We start from the raw sequence: 17614 nt of genomic DNA on the forward strand, positions 1-17614 counted from the left end.
CTGGGATCATCAGAGGCTTTTAAAAGCACTTTTTCTACAACCTCTTCGGCCAAAGGGGTTGTAGAAAAAAATGCTTTTAAAAACCTCTGACGATCCCAGCAGAGTTGCCTGATCGGCAAAGGCTTTTAAAAGCATTTTTTAAAATGTTTTTAAAAGAAAAAAAAGCCTCTGCCGATCAGGCAATTCAGCTGGGATCATCAGAGATCATCTTGTTTCGAGACCATCTATCACTCCACTTAATTAATACCCTTCCTTAAACTACTGAAAATAATAGTGAAGGGATAAACTTTACATCGCATAAAAGATTTAAGATCTTCTGCCTTTTTTAAAAAAAACCTTGCTGCTAATTTATTGTGTGAAAGCTAGGAAAGAAAGGTGTTTGTTCCCTCAAGAGGGTTTGTTTTTCTTTTAAATGAAAATTTGCCTGAAGTTCTATTTGTTTGTGTGAGTGAAATAAATATACTTGTAGTCCCTATTCAGTTATGAGACAATCAGCAATCAAAAGGTGTAACAAAAAGAGGACCATTATAAAAAATTGACAACTCACAATGAATTCACAGTAGGGAAAAAAAGAAGTCAAGTGATCGATATACCTACACATTGTCCCTTAGCTAGCTATTGTAAGTTAATATTTTTCAACCAAGGAATATACTTTTCCAAAGTGCTACCATCCATGCTGTACTTTAAGTAAAACTGTAAATACATCAAAGCAAATGTGGACTATATTCAATACATCAAAAATTAGATAACAATTACTTTTCCACGATGATAGTAAAATGAATCCATTCAAAAAGTGTTTTATATGAGTGTGGGCACTGATGTGTTCAGCTAGATAACTAATAAAAAAATCCTTTCCAAAGCATGCAGCAATATTTGGTCAACAATGTTGGTTAACACTAAGATGTTGGAGTGACTGGAGAGATACATGTTCAACTCCATCCTCAGCTATGGAAGCTCACGTGGCCTCACTACTCTCAATCCTACCAGTCTCCAGAATTATTGCTATAAGAAAAATATCAGAAAAAGGAATGTAATGGGTTCTACTTTTAACTCCTTGAAAAATAGAATAGAATAAAATAGAATAGAATACAACAAAAATATGTTATGACTATCAGTATTATTCACAATCCTAAAATGTACATTGTAATAAAATTGTTTCAATAAATTAACTGAACTGAAAGAAATTCAGTTATACATAAATTATACATGATATGTATAATTCAAATAGTAACAAATTTATTATGATAAAAGCTTTCTCTGATTATAATTCATCTGAACAAGCAGTACAGCTGACAAGCCAATCAGGACAATTAAATTAAAATCAAATTTTATTTTAGGAAATACACACAGACACAGACCATTCTAAGCTAAAATTTTGGTAAGACTACTTACAGTAATTTGCCCAGTCTTGCTGCCACAGGAATATGAGGAAGCTGAGTTGCCCATTTTAGAGTCATGTCTTGATAAATATGTAGGATACCGTTGTGATTTCCAATCAGTGTGTTTATGGCAGTCCCAGACACTACAACATATGTAGAGTTTGGGAAAGATGTTACGTTCATATTCTTCTTAACTATTTTTCTTCCTTTAAGAGACATTCTTATAGTTACACCAATATATGTAAAATAAATGTACAAATAAGGATAACTCCTAGAAATGTCAAGACTATATTTTTACAAGTAAGATCAAATTTTGTGAGGCTATTGTAGTCTCAGATAATAAACTAGAAAGGAATAGTAAAATATGTCTGTAACAAAAAGTTTGTAACAATGAGATATGTTACACTTTTTGTAATAAAAACATATAATTTCTCAGTTTCAATTTAACAATTTAAACCACCCCCCTCAGAATGGATAAAATTACTAATATATTACTAAAAGAAATGTAGAACATCATAAACAAATACAACCCCACCTTATTTATAATAACCCTTTAAAAATGCCCCACTTGGATTCACTGGTTGGCATCGCAACAGTATGGATATGGGATAGTGGAGCTCTGCGGAGCTTTACAAAACCCAGCCGATACTTGCCTGCCAGGAGACCCTGGCAGGCCAAAGCCACCCTGAAGAGGTGGTGAAGAAAGGAGGGACACTTTGTGGATCACAAGTAAACAGCAATTTCCTTGTTTGATCCAAAGAAACCCTCCAGATTGGCAACAGAGACGACGGCCATTTTGGCAAGACTGAAGGTATGATAACCAGGACAAGAAGATTATGAGCCCCAGAGTTACGTACAATAACAGACCTCCGGATTTTTCGTCGGGCCATGAAAACCTATTTATTTCAACTAGCTGGGCTGGCTTGAGTTTAATTTTAAATTGATTTTAAATTGGGTTGTTTTAATTTACGGCCAGAATATTTAATTATTTTAATTATTGTTTTTAAATTTTGTATGCTCTGATTTTACTTTGGCTGTGCACCGCCCTGAGTCCTTTTTGGAGAACGGCGGTATAGAAATTTAATAAATAAATAAATAAATGAGCTGGAGCAGTTTGTGGACAGAGGATTGAAACTGGGTGAGACAACTTTCAACTTCTATACTAGAGACTTAAACCCAAATGAAAGCATTTTTTTAAAAAAAAGATTCTCCAAAATTAAGAAATGGCTATTTAATACACAGAGAAAGATTATGCCCAAAAGTGAAATAAACTTTTGATTCTGAAGCTTTAAAATGGAAAGCTTGGACTGGAACTGGTAGTACTATGTAAAATGACTTAAATTGTGGATAACAATGATTATTGGAAGAAATCGTAAAAAGAAATCTGGTTTTTTCCCCCTCAAATTTCTTTTCTGACAGTCAGCTGTTTAATGTTGGAACCTTGAGAGGGAGTGCCACCTACTGGCAAAAGAAGATATTACACTAGAACACACTGAGAAATGACCTTGACAATGAGTGATAATATAAGAAAAATAAAGAGAACAGAGGACATAGTGAAAGGCAAAAAACACCTGGAAGGCCTTTTTATTTTAGTTTCATATTTACTGGTGTTCTAGCGGCTTGGAAGTGCTGAGTGAGTGTTTTGAACATTTCTAAGGCAAGGTGGATTACAAACTAACAAGTAGCATCTTTGAAATTGAATATTTGACTCTGTGCATTGTGGAAATTTGGTGGGCCAATTTGGATTATTAAGATTATTTGATAGAACACTCTACGAGGTGAAAAGGAAAGAAGGAAGATTAAACAAGACTTTAAAATTTGGGAAATTTAGAGGATGTAAAGTGGAAAACTCCAAGGACTATAAATTTAGAGGATTCTGAGAAACGATTTCGGGACTGTGTAAATTCTATTAACATTGGTATTTTTGGGCAATTGGGATATTGGAATCTTGGTGGAATATTGAATTACTATTAACTCGTTAAATGAGTATAAGATGTTTCAACAGGAGAAAACAAATATGGTTTATAAAGAAATATTATTGTTTCAATGCATTCAGGAAGATATGACAAGGAATCATAGGGAGATGATGGAATTAATGTGGGATAAAGATGTGAGACTTAAAAAAACCCAGCAAATGATAATAAAAGATGAACAAAAAATTCAGAAAATAGAGGAGAAACCAGAAGAAGCTGAGGAAAAAATAGAAGAGATAACGCCAAAAATGACACAAATGGAGAAAGATATGGAAGAGATAGCAATAACATTTAAAACAGAACAGACAGATTACACTCTAAGAGCTCAAAATATAGAAGAGAATAAAGAGAAAGTTCTCTTAAAAATGATGAAAGAACTACGGATGGGTACTCTAGAGATTCAACAATAAGAGACAGATGTTGTGGCAAATGAAATATTAAGATTAAATAAATGTGAGCTAAGGAGCTACAAGATCCCAAGAGAGAAACATGGAAGATTTACCAAAAAATCATTGAGTTGAAATTCTAAAAAGGACAAGAGATGATGGATAGATATAGAATGCTGCCTAATAGGAGGGCTATTTTATTAAGAGGTAGAAAAAAGAAGTAATAGAGTAATAAATTAAAAATTGAGAAAATAGGATTATGTATACTGATATAGAATAAAATACATCATAACTACTATGTATACACAAATATTGGAAGTTGAAAGATTATGATTATGTATATCTAAAAAAATATTACTATTATTATTACTGTAAAACATATTGACCCAGACAATACTTTGTTTAGCCTCTATACTTGTTTATAGATGCTAAAGAAAAAATGATGAATAAAATTATTTTTAAAAATTGCCTGCTTTAGTATTCCATTTTAACAATTTACTTAATTGCTATAGGTGACCAGGAATTTTGTACATGCAAGTAAATAATGAATAGGATAGATAGGGTAGGATACAGTAAGATAGGATGGGATCAGTGGTGGGTTCCTCCCGGTTTGGTCCGGTTCGGCCGAGCCGGTAGCGGTGACGATATGACGTCACCAAACCGGTTCTCCCCCCCACCCTCCCCCCATCCCCCCACGTTATTCTTACCTTTTATTTGGTCCCACCCCCAATCTATTGCTGCCTCCTGAGTCCCAGCTGATGACTAGAGGGAAAAAACTGTTTAAACTCTTGCCGCGGGGCTTCAAAGGGCCGTCCTACAGCTGATCAGTGTTAAAAGCAAACAAATGAGTCGGGTCATAAGTGCGAGGACTGGTCGTAAGTGCGAGGACCTTCCAGAAATGACTCTGACCAGCTAGCCACGCCCATCTAGTCACATGACCTCCAAGCCACACCCACAAAATAAGCCACGCCCACAGAACCGGTAGTAAAAAAATTTAGAACCCACCGCTGGATGGGATGGGATGTGATTCTACTGGTTTGCACCTATTCGCTAGAACCCGTTGTTAACTTTCTAAGAAGTTTGGAGAACTGCTGCGCAAGCCTCCCAAGAGCCTTAAGAGGGAAAAAGCAAAGCAGCTGGCCAAAGAGGTGCTGGCTTTGGGGAAATGGCCCAACAAGCAGAAGCGCTGCACCCAGAAAGAGAAAGGCAAGAGGGGCCAGTGGGCTGTAGAGGCGAAGGCAAGCTCTGGGGCGGCAGCGGCGCTCCGGGAGAGAGGGCGGATGTCCCGGGGCTGCACATGCAGTGCCGCCACCACCGCCTTTCTTGGCCCCAGTGTTGCAGCTGCGTCTCCCCCAAAGGCCAGCTGCCCACCCGCTGGCCGGAAGTGGCGTGTCTCCCATCAAGGGCTGGATGTGGGACTGGACCTCAGAAGGCAAGTTAGCTCCCTTCAACGTGACTGGGCGACCCCAACATGCTTCCTTGCCTGCCTTCCACGCAGCCTTCCCGGCGGTCCCCATGGCCAGCTTGCGAAGGCAAGCAAGGCCTGGGCCAACCAGGGGTTCACAAGCGCTTGGACCCTCTGCGCATGTGAAAAATCTTCTGCGCACGTGCAGAGGCTCAAAAAACCAGGTTACTTCCTGGTTAAAACCAGGAAGTAATGAATTCTGGGTGTGTGGACGGAGCCTCAAGCTGCCATCGCTATCAGCTCTCCGAACCACCAGCCGTCATTGCTACCAGATCGGCTGGTAGCGTAATTTAATTATTGTGATTTAATTATTTGCATTGTTTGAATTTTTTCCTGCCTCATAGTTTCTTTTTCTATCTGGGGAGGGCATCTTCCTTCCCTGCTTTAGTGGTTCTGGCACTGTCCTTTTGGGGTGTACTTCCAAGAGGCAGAATGCAAGCTTGGCACTGATTTTTTTTTTTTTTACTGCCTTTCTGGGAGCATGTGATCTTTCCTTAAATCTGGATGATTTTCTTAGGATATCTTGTGAGGTGAGTGAGACCAGTTGGTATCTTTAAGTGGTACAAATGGATCTAAGGATTGCTTCTCCTAGGTGTGTTCTTTTTGGAGAGCTCAAATGACCTCTCTGCTAAAGGGTTTCACTTTATGAGCAAGAGTTGGCCGCTGGTAGTTATAACTGCATTTTAACTATTTTAATTCCTCAAGGTGCTCTGGCACCCTGCCTGATTTGTAACTCCACCTTGCAGGTATTTCTAATCTAATGATTGGTATTTAGGGCAGCTTTTTGCAAGCAAAGAAGCTTTTTATATTTTTGTACAGGTAATCCTTGACTTACAATTCATTTAGTGACCATTCAAAGTTACAATGGCACTGAAAAAAGTGACATGACTGTTTTTCACACTTACGACCATTGTAGCATCCCCATGGTCACAAGAGGCCAGGCGAACTGAAGCATCCCTCAACGTGAGTGATGTCAAGTTGGCCAGGCACACCCAGTCATATGACCACTCAGCCACACTTCTCCAGTTAGTCATTACGGCAGAGAACCGATTGTAAAATTATTTGAATTCCACCACTGGATTGGATGGGATGGGATGGGATGGGTAGGGATAGAGATGAGATAGGAATAAGAGATAACAGATGAGACAGAGATATAGATAATAGAGATAGAATGATGTAAAAGTAGGGGAACAAATTCAGCTATCCTTTTTCCTTCTGGCTGTTATTTATGCTACTCAAAGAGAAAAGAATTCCTTCATTACCCTATTGGAGACACAAAGGAATGGAAGAAGGGCTGACATACAATCATATACTACTTACTTTGTGCTTATCATGGAAATTGAAACAACTAATATTTTACCAGAGTAGCTTAACCATTCTCCCAGAAAAAGAAATTCCACAGTTTACATTCCATTCCTCTGGACAGAGGTGTTAATTTGGTTCATAAATGTTAAATTTAGAATGACATCATTGAATCTATTTTAAGAATCTGATGTTCACATGTAGACATCCATCTATTTTAATAAAATAAGAGCAAGGCCTACTACAATAGTTAAAAGTTAACACATATTTATAGATTATAATGTAATGAATTTACAGAATATTTATATGTACTCAAAAAGCACTGAAGGTTAAAGATATTGTTACAGACAAATAATATTTACAATTGTTTAATCTTGGTTGATATGCTAGAATTAGAAATTGTAAAACTGCTTTATAACAATGGTAATCATTGCTTTTATTCACAAACCTGAGTATGGAAGAAAGCAACTTGGGCTGTGGTCAAGCTTTTTAATGAACCGAATTTGTCCATTATCCTTAAAGCAAAAAAAATTTCTCTCCCCAAGAACAAATATGCCGGAAACAAGCTGATTAAATGAAACAACACATATGTCCAGGGCTTGTTCCCCAATGTTTGAAATCCAGTCCACCTTAAACAGATGAAGAGACAAGATACAGCACTGTGGAGCATATGTTAACAGCAGCCTTAAATTCCCTTGAATTAAATTTATTTTTCAATCTGAGATAAATGCCACACACCAAAGCCATAAATGGCGTACACTAATTTCATCATATTTGTTTAAGAAAAAGAATAAGCTTTATAAACCAGAAGATTGTTTTCACATCATTAGGTAAATGAGAGACTAATCTGTTCCTAGTCTATAAAATTGCATATTGTAAGAAATATTTTTAAAATATTGCATTTCAGTTTTGTTTGATTTTTTTCTTTAATTACTCTCTAGTTTCAGATAAGCCCTTCTCCCAAAACAAAAAAAGGATATGGTAAAACACATGCCAGGATGAGATTAAATTATACAAAATACACCCACCTTGTACATATAACATGAAATAAAACTTTTCCTTACTTTTTCCATAGTATCCAACATTTCAAAAGGTCCTTTTAAAATTATGTCAACTGTAAAAATGTAGCCACTTGTTTCCCCCTACTGATATGGAGGATCTCTTTTTAGCAAAACCAGCATAAACCCCATGATGGAATTGAAGATCGTGACTATATAAATTAATTTACAGAACAATCCTATACACATCTGTGTACAAAAAAACTTTATTAAGCTCAATGGAATTTATTCCCAGGAAAGGATTAGAGTTAAAGTTAGGCTATGTAGTTAGATGTAGTTGTAAGCAAATAGCACTGATTATTTATATCTGAAAAGGCAATAAATTACTTGCAACTCTCCAGCTTGTTACACTGCACAACACTACAAATCCTTCCTGCACTCCAATACTGCATTAGAAAAAAATTAGCAATAAAAAAATTATCATTGGTGCTATATTTGCATTTTTGTTGAAATTAAAAGCAGGTGAAGTGTGTGTGTGTATACATGTATATGTATATATCTGTGTGTGTTATATTTTATATTTTTAAATGTATTTTATATATTTATAAATATATAAAAAATTAATTTTATATAAACATGCACACACACAAATTACAGCCATAAGCAGGTCATCATGTGACCAATTCTATTTTACGACCTTTTTGTGGCACTTGTTCAGTGAATGCAGCAATCATTAAATGAACCCACTGTTTGCTATGGGCCAGGTTTGCAGTAAACTGGAAATAAACTCCTGTTTTCAGCAAGACCATCATAAATTGTGATAATGTGACCTTAGGATGCTGCAAAAGGCTTCGAAATAGGAGCCAGCTGCAGAACCAGAGGGAAGGGAAGCCATCAGAATTTTGGAACTGGGCTATAAGTAACTTTGGGGGTCTGTCGTAACTTTGAACGATTGATAAGCAACCAGTAGCAAGTTGAAGACTACCTGTATATACTGTATACTAAATCTTTGTTATCTTAAGATAGTTGTTTTGCATTAACTCCTGTAAAAGAAAAATCAGTTCAAAATCAGAAAAAATAGTTCTACTTGTCATATAACATTCACGTTCCTCCTGCTCTCATGGTTATTTTTCTTAATTAAATAGCATACTGATCTATACAGCTAAATTTACCACAAGTTTTTTTCCAGATCCAATTTTTTGTTGCTCAGTTTCTTGTGTTTCAGCATCTTTTGCTAATGCAAGTACTTGATACCTGTAGTTTAAAGAAGAAGAATATACATACATATATATATATATATATATAAAATATTTTCACAAAACAAATGTTATACTAGAATATATACAAAAAGAACACTACATAACATTATTTCTCTTGTTTGTATTTGCAAATTCCAGCCTTAATTATAGCCAAGGAATATCTGTCTAAAGACAAGTACCTGTTGGAGTTCTGTGAATGCACTGATGAACATTGGAATAATTATAAGGAAGCAACCAATACTCTATGGAATTTGTGTATTATGTACAAATGACTAATTAGTAGATCTTTTCACAAATAATTAAAAAGTTGCCTAGAAGAAACTGCAAATCAACACAGCTCAACTAAAAGATATTAGTTGTTCAGAAGCATCCAGATAATAATTCCAGATAATAGTAAGAGCCGAGGTGGCACAGTGGTTAGAGTGCAGTACTGCAGCTACTTCAGCTGACTGCTAGTTCAGCAGATCAGCGGATCAAATCTCACCGGCTCAAGGTTGACTCAGCCTTCCATTCTTCCGAGGTGGGTAAAATGAGGACCCAGATTGTTAGAGGGCAATATGCTATTTAGTATACTGTCTTTGGTGTAAGCCGTCCAGAGTCCTCGGAGAGTGGGCGGCATAGAAATATGATAGATAGATAGATAGATAGATAGATAGATAGATAGATAGATAGATAGATAGATAGATAGATAAATAAATTCCTTGGAAATGTAGATGTCTGTATCATTTCATTACTTTGTAAAGCCTAGGAGCAAGAAGATTTGGCACAAGGTCAGAGACTCTTGAAGTATGCTGAACTACAAACTCATGGCACAGACTAAAAATAATAACCAGTTGGGAAAAACCAACCAAAAAACCTATTTGACATACGTATACAAAATTATAGATTTCCAAAGTTCAAAAACAATGAGCTTCTGTTTTGACTTTAATATTCACATTCTTCTATGAACAGGAATAACATGCATAGTTTCCCTGTTGAAGAAAGGTTTTGCACAAAAAAAGCAATCAAAAGCCATTTAGCATTATCTCTTGGGTTCGTATGAAATAAAGATTTGAACACTAAAGAAGTATTTGAGTTTGCTGCCAATGTATCTGGTTTCATAAAGAAAATAAACCAGAACCTCAGGATCACTGCTGGCATGAGAATAAGTGACAACTGAATGGAGCTCATGCACATGTATCTTAGCAGCATTCTTCAATTTTTAAACTCTGATCATGTAATCATCTATTTATACTTAATGTAGAAAACCTTCCTAGAAAAACTCAAAAGCTACCAAATTCACCTAACATTGATTACATAGTCAAAATCTGGAACACAGGGCTTGAATATGAATTCATTAAAATAACAGAATAAGATAACATATTTATTTCTACTAATAATATAACTCACAAGATATTATTAGTAGAATAATGCAGAACAGATATCCTTATGCAGCATTCACAGTTAGAATTACAGTAAAACTACAATTGCAGCAAGTAAAACTTTAACTATCAGCTGTAATTCTAGAAGCCTCTAAAATAACTGAGTCTGAAGAAATAATTTAGGCCAAACCATTGCTAATTAATGTATTCCAACAAATATTTTACTAGTCTCTTGAACAAAACATCAATTCTGAATATTATTATATCATACTACTCTTACTGTTAAGGAAACATTTTCTAATATTCAACTGAATAATTCTTCTAGAACTTAAATCCATTCTTCCATGTCCAATAGTCAGCAATGATACAGAACACTGCTTAATCTATCTATATCACACCATTTCTGTGTGTGTATTTCTATATCATACCATTTCTTCTCCTTTAAAGAAGGCTGACATTTTTCACTTTTACAAGTATATATATTCCCAATTCCTTCATCTTTTAAAACTTAGCAGAGCTTCAATAACTCTTACTTTAAGTTTAGCTCCCTAAATTTAGTAACTAAACTTTAAATTTAGTATCACTAAAAAGTACTAGAAATACAAATTAAGCACCTGTATGAAATGAAATGAAATGAAACGAGTAAATAGCCTAATCAAAGAGCTACCAAGAATATGCCCAACAATACTAAAAGGGCAACCAACTTGTACATAAAAAGAGAGCAAACCCCACTCCCTCCTACCACTATTGTGGTTAATGTTACCTATTTGGATATTGAAATATCTGTAAGAAAACAACCAAGCTCAAAGAATACCAAGGATCCCACAGGCACAACTCTTTTTAAAACAAAGCAATTTATGCTTTTTTGTTTTAGGTTTTCAATGATTTTAATTTTGATTTAATTTCAATAATGATTTTAACAAAGGCCATAGGTTAAGACCAAGATCACATATATATTCTGTAAATGACTTACTATCAATTTTAGCTTCCCTTTGGGATTTGCAGTTGTCTAAGAGTACTATATTTAGTCTTCACCACAGATGGGGACTGCAGCCAAGAAATTAAAAGGAGCCTGGTTTAGCTCAACAGACAGAGCTCTGTAATTTAACACCAGCTGTCTGCAATTAAAGTAAGATCGAATCTCGGCAGGCTCAAGGTTGACTCAGCCTTCCATCCTTTCTAAGGTAGGTAAATTGAGGACCCAGTTTGTGGGGGCAATAAGCTGACTTTGTATAAAATATACAAAAGTATGAAGGCTATTGCTTAACGCATTGAAAGCCGCCCTGAGTCTCCAGAGAAGGGCGGCATATAAATCAAATTTAAAATAAAAAAAAAAAAAGTGAAGAAATTTGCATTTTGGACTGTTGTTTTTAGCTTATTTCATTAACCTAGAGAAGTACAAAGATGGCAGGGGTGGGTTCTACTTACCTTTACTACCGGTTCGCAACGGGATCGCGCATGCGCAGATCACCGATGACAACATCCAGGGTGGTGGGCAGAGCCTCCCGCCAGTTTTACTACCGGTTCTTGCGAACCGGTCCGAACCGGGGGCAACCAACCACTGAAAGATGGCCTTGAAGAATATATACAACAGTTATTAGCAATTTAGCTATGGAAGGGAAGAAGGAATGAGGAAGAAGATTGTCCAGCCTTTTTTTTTTTAGAATTGAAATGGGGGGGTGTATATCTGGTTATTGGTTATCATGCCATGTAACCAAATATCCTCCTTTTTACTTTCATAATTTGGTCTATCTCAAAGAGATGACAACCATTTAGATCAGGGGTGTCAAACTCAATTTTATTGAGGGCCGCATCAGGGTTTTAGTTGATATCAGGGAGCTGGGTGGGCATGGCCAGCGTGGGCGTGGCCAGCTTCCCTGCGTCCTCCCTCCCTCCCTCCCTCCTTCTCTCTTTCCCTTCCCTTCCATTTCCTGGAGGAAGGCAACCTGCTGCTTTTTTCCCAAAAGAATCACTGACCCAAGGTTGGCATCATAACTTTTTAAGGATTTGAAAAGTCAATCTGTTAATTTTGGGGTCTCGCTTTTTGGGACAACCCCACCCCTCCTCCTTGAGCCACACTGCAAAATGAGGAAAAAGAGGAAGAAAAACCTCATGACTTTAAAAACCCAGGGAAACCTTGCACTCTCCTCCTACCTCACATGGCTGCTTCTGCAGATCGCTGCCCGAGTCCATGGGAGTTTTGGAATTAAAGAAGATAAGCAATTGAGCAGGGAAGCCAGACCAGGAAAGATCAACTGCCAGCAGGGACAATGAAAACCTCAGGTATTTAGCTTTTGGCTCCCCTTTTTCTTCCTTCGTTTCTCACAAACAGCAGGAACTGCGCTTGGTTTGTGGGGACTGAGGTTTACTTTCCCTTTCTGACTTTGCCCGCTTCCCAGTCAAGGAATGCTGCTTCTTTTGCTGCCACCCCCCCCAAAAAAAACCTTGCTTTCTCCAGTTTTCTCTCCTTCCTTCTTCCCTCTCTAATCCCTTTTTCCCCCACTCTCCCCTCCTTCCTTCCCTGCTTCCCTCCTTCTCATTCCCATCTCATTTCTTCCTCTGTGCTCAGGAAGGGATGAGGGGAAGGGGAGAGATTGGCAGTGTTGCTGGTGGCCGTGCTTACTGCGGCTGCTTTCTCACACGTGGCGGGGCAGAGGGAAGGGAAGCCGCATGGGCTGCAAGGAGGCCATGGAGGTTCTAGTGATGGGCATGGCACTCATCTATAACTGGATGGCAGCCATCCAGACCAGAACATGGTGAGCCTTAGATCTGCAGGCCATGCTGGAGCCAGCTAGGGGCTGCCCCACTGCCTTGGTCCCACCCCCTGGGCATGCGCACAGGAGGTTGTAAAGCGCCCAGAGGGCAAGGGCGAGCAGTTCCTCACCAGCTTCAGGGTGGCTCCGTGGATCTAAGGCTGACTGAGCTCTGGCTTGGATGGCCGCCATCCAGTTATACATGAGCGCCACACCCATCACTAGCACCTCCATGGCCTCGCCGGCCCGGCCATCAAGTTATAGATCAGCTTCTGGCCGGCCAGGGCTGGGGCTGAAGCACCAGGACCTTGTCCTTCTCTGTCTCCGGGGCATCCCCACGGGCCAGATCCGGCTCGCGAATCATATCGCAGGCCAGTCTGGCTTGCGGGCCTTGAGTTTGACATCCCGATCCAGCTCATTTTGAATTCTATTTTTATCTTTTAGAATTCCCAAAGGTGATTTTTCAAGAAACAACTGGACATTCTGAAGAACCTTCTAGGATGAGAAGAAAAAATCAGAAAGTCAGTTGCCTCTTGAAAAAGCACCCTTGGGACAATCATGACCTGGATGACTGAGAATCTCCATAGACAACTTCTAGGATTATAGTTACTTTCTCTAATTTGTAAATTTGGATAAACTTTTCTTCATCTTTTTTAGTCTTCAGTGAAATAGTGAAAAATTCTGGGATCAGGACTAAAGTTTGTAAAATTTCACTCAATGCCTAGGCCAGTTTGATGAACAAACATTGGTGGCTTCTCATTTCTTAGCATGATCTTTTTGAAGTACAATTTTCACACCTACTATGTATTTATTATGCCCTCTAGATCACCTTTAAGTAACTTACTATCAGACTATCACAAAGCGCTTTATCAAATGCCTGGCTAATATAAAGATAATGTTTAATCAGTGTCATTTATGCTTTAGTTACTTTTTATAAGATTATTGCAATGTCCATTATATAGGGCTAGGCTTGAAAAGCACTAAGATGACAAAGTAAGTCCAGAATGCAGTAACCTGAGTAGCTGTGGATTACCAGAAGGCATTAATATAACGCCTCTTACTATAACTCAGAGAACAGTAAGGATCCCACATTTAAAAAACTGCTATTTTGAGAGCTGTGTTGGTTGCTCATAGGTTTCAGGATGCATTTCAAAGTGCTGGTTATCACCTGTAACACGCTTCATGGTTTAGGGTTTGGATAACTTTCTTTCAATAACGTGCATAATATACATACTGAATCTTGGTAAGATGTTGTAGGGAGGGCTCTTTATATGCATCTCAATCTGAGATTGCCATCTACAGAGCCAAGGAACTATGTTCTTTTGTTATAAAATCACACCTTAGAAATAGTATCACAGATGACCCCTCCCTCCTGATCTTTATATCTTAAGAGACTTGGCTACTTCACTATGCCTCAGGGGGATGGCTGTATGACTACTACTCTAAAGTAATTATTTTTACTTTGGAATGTTTGATTCCTAATGTTTATATGGTGCTATTATGATGTATAATCTTGGTTTTATTATTATGTATTTATTTCAATAATTAATTATGAATGTGAGTTATACACCACTCAGAGTCAGTTGATTGGAGGATCCCTTAGTATTACACCTACATAATTCCTACAAACTACTACATAAATTACCTGATCCAAAAAATGTGATAGAGTAAATCTGATAAGAAAGTAAAACCATAGTGATTTCTGATTGCTTTCAAGAACTACAGCTTTTTAATCTTTTCTAATATTGGTGTCAGACTGAATTCTTTATCGTTCTCTTTTTTCTTTTCCTGATTATAGCGATCTTTGCCCTCCTCCAGACATCTTGTACTTCACCAATTTCTTCATAATGTCTCAAAAATATATAAAGTAAACATCGGCAAATTCCTTCAGTACCCAAAGATACAATTAATCTGGTTCTGCAGAATTACATTGAAAATAAATACATATTCCTTGCTCTATGTATCTCAATTTCAATCCCTAGACCAGTGATGGCTAATCTTTTTGCCATCACGTGCCAGGAGGGGGTGGGGGTGGGATAGGGTCGCGCGTGCCCACACTGATAATGCTATGCACACTGCCTTGCGCATGAGCACGCAACCCCCCCTCCCCTCCCTCCTGGCATGCAATGGCCTGGTAGGCCCATTTTTCTTTCTTACCTGGCTCCAGATCCTCTCTATTTGGGAAGGGTGAAACAGCCTTTCTCACTCCCTCGGAGGCCCTCCAAAGGCCTGAAATGGCCCATTTCCCAACTCCCGGTGGGACAGGAAGTGATGTTTTTTGCCGTCCCCAGCCTCCAGAGCCTCTCTAGGGGTCTCTAGGAGCCCCTCTAGGAGTCTCTAGGAGCCCCTCTAGGAGTCTCTAGGAGCCTTTCTAAGAATCTCTGGAGGCTGGGGACAGCAAAAAAGTCACTTCCTGTCCCACCGGGAGTTGGGAAATGGGCCGTTTCAGATCTTTGGAGGGCCTCCGAGGGAGTGAGAAAGGCTGTTTTAGACCTTCCCAGATAAATAGAGAGGTTCTGGAGCCAGGTAAGAAAGAAAAACGGGCCTCCCCCACCCCCCACCCCAGGCCCTCCGGAGGCAGGAAACAGCCTGTTTCCCTACTTCTGGTGGACCCAGAAGGCCCAAAAATCAGTTGGCCAGCGCGCGCATGCACCCCAGAGCTGAGCTGGCTTGCCCACTGATATGGCTACATGTGCCACCTGTGGCACGCGTGCCATAGGTTCGCCATCACGGCCCTAGACTTAACCCTTCACCATGCAATTTAGAAAAACTTTATTCTCTAAGGGAAGGATTGGCAGCAAGCTAGGTATAGCTGGCAACAGAAAAGGAGAGAACTATGTTGAAATAATATTTCAAGAGTGTTTTGCTTATAGCCCTCTTTATTCACTAGAATAAGATGATCTCTGGAAACCTCTATAGTGAAGAAAGGAAAATGTAGGAGCTGTGCCTTCTACATATTCTGTAGACATATTCTTTCCATTAAAAATTCTTTTATCTTCAGATTATTTCTAAAAGACATTCTGTGAAAATGCAAAATGATATCTGTGATGCAAAGAAACTACAAAGAACCCATAAAATTTAATGTGACTTTCAGGCATTAAGAAATACTGAGAGTAGCTGGTACTGGTACTGAGTACTGGTACTCAGTACTGTTAGAATATTTGGACATAACCTCTGACATAAATTATGTAATAACTAGTTGGAGCATTAATTAATTCAAGGCTTGGATTTTCATAGATGTACACCATTCTTAAATATTTATATAAATATATGTTAAAGAGCAGCAGGTATTATGTCTAAACGCACCTGTAACTCTCAACTTGTTGACAGGAAGAGATGGTAATGAATGAATCTGTTCTAGAACTATATGTCAGTGGACCAGGAAGAAGAAAGCCAGGAAGGAAACGTCCAAACGAATAGCTTTCTTGTTCAAACAACATAAGCATTCCATCCACAGACTGTACACAGATCAAATCTTGACCTACATAAAAAGAAGCAAAACAAAGCAGTGATCATGTTTTAATACCTTTATCTCTAAAAAGTCGTTGAAACTCTATATGATCCTACGAGCACATGCTTCTGTGTTGAAAGCACACTGTGAAATTATTTATACATTTCTCAATGAAGATTGATATAACCAAGAAATAAAATTATTTGTCAAGTTCTTCAGACTAGAAAATAAGGTAAAGGGTAAAGAAAATAAGGTAAAGGGTAAAGGGTTATAGTTATGCTTCTAGTTGTTTATTTTAGATTATGGTATCTCTCCAGCATTTTTTTTTTTTAACAAAAAAATCTACCAAAATGTCAAGGAATATTTTTAAAAGCTTGTAGTAATAAATGACTAATTTCGTCCTACAAAGATACATCGCTTTATACAAACCATAGATAGTCCTCAACTTAAAACTGTAATTGAGCTTATGGTCGTAAGTCACAAGACTTGTAAAGCAGGTCATCATGCAACCAATCCAATTTTACAACTTTTTTGCAGCAGTGTTAAGCAAATATTGTTGAATTATTATTAAGCAGATGCCATGGACATTAAATGAACGCTATGGTTGCTAAACAAACCCATTGTTCAAGTAAGACACTTTTCTGAAACCAGAAATAAATGCCACTTTTTGACAAAAATGTCATAAACCGTCGTCACGATTGCAGGATAATGAAAACAGTCATAAATGCAGATCAGTTGCCAAGTGCATGAAATATGATCACATGACCTTGCGGGAGACCCAGCCATCAGAACTTCTGAACTGGGTCATAAATGGGTCATTCCATGTCAAGCGGTCTGATTTCAGAAAAGTGCCCCCCTCGATCATCATGTATTTCAATGAAATTTTGTGTGAACATGCACACATGTCCCCAATGAACATTGGTAAAGTGTTACGTGTGCCAATACAATACTTGTGGAGATATAGGGATTTGTTTGACCCCCTATACCGCAGCCTTCTACAGTATGACTCTAAGGTTCCAGGAACTTTGAGACATAATATCTCCGGCAATATTTTGTTGAGAGAAACAAAACTTGGCCATCTTGTACAACTTTTTGTGCTCTATTAAACAAAATAATAAAAACATTCTCATGAGCGATCTCAAACATTCACATTAGAAAGAGCATGTTTCAGACCCCCTGAAAAAGTAGGGCTGGTTTTTCATCACTGATGTATAAAGCCCTAACAATAGGGACAAAGTTGAGGATGTTGCTATGGCAACATCATGTATGTCAACATGCATTTTTTTA

General features: G+C 38.0%; 1 protein-coding gene across 12 annotated transcripts in view; it reads right to left on the reverse strand.

Moving 5' to 3' along the window:
• The window catches only part of BBS9 (Bardet-Biedl syndrome 9), a 547167-nt gene that overhangs the window by 430977 nt on the left and 98576 nt on the right, over positions 1 to 17614 (reverse strand). For all 12 annotated transcript variants that reach the window (XR_015734231.1, XR_015734233.1, XR_009620981.2 and 9 more), the window contains 4 exons: positions 16183 to 16357; positions 8676 to 8757; positions 6954 to 7134; positions 1393 to 1522 (listed from right to left, as the gene is read on the reverse strand). Coding sequence is in view for 8 of the 12 variants with exons in the window: in XM_087894078.1 (XP_087750204.1) it covers positions 1393 to 1522; positions 6954 to 7134; positions 8676 to 8757; positions 16183 to 16357 (568 nt within the window). In the remaining 4 variants the exon portion in view is untranslated. The remainder of the gene's footprint in view (positions 1 to 1392; positions 1523 to 6953; positions 7135 to 8675; positions 8758 to 16182; positions 16358 to 17614) is intronic.

Source organism: Pantherophis guttatus, chromosome 4, assembly GCF_059756535.1.
Source record: "Pantherophis guttatus breed Tessera chromosome 4, ASM5975653v1, whole genome shotgun sequence".
Classification (NCBI taxonomy): domain Eukaryota; kingdom Metazoa; phylum Chordata; class Lepidosauria; order Squamata; family Colubridae; genus Pantherophis; species Pantherophis guttatus.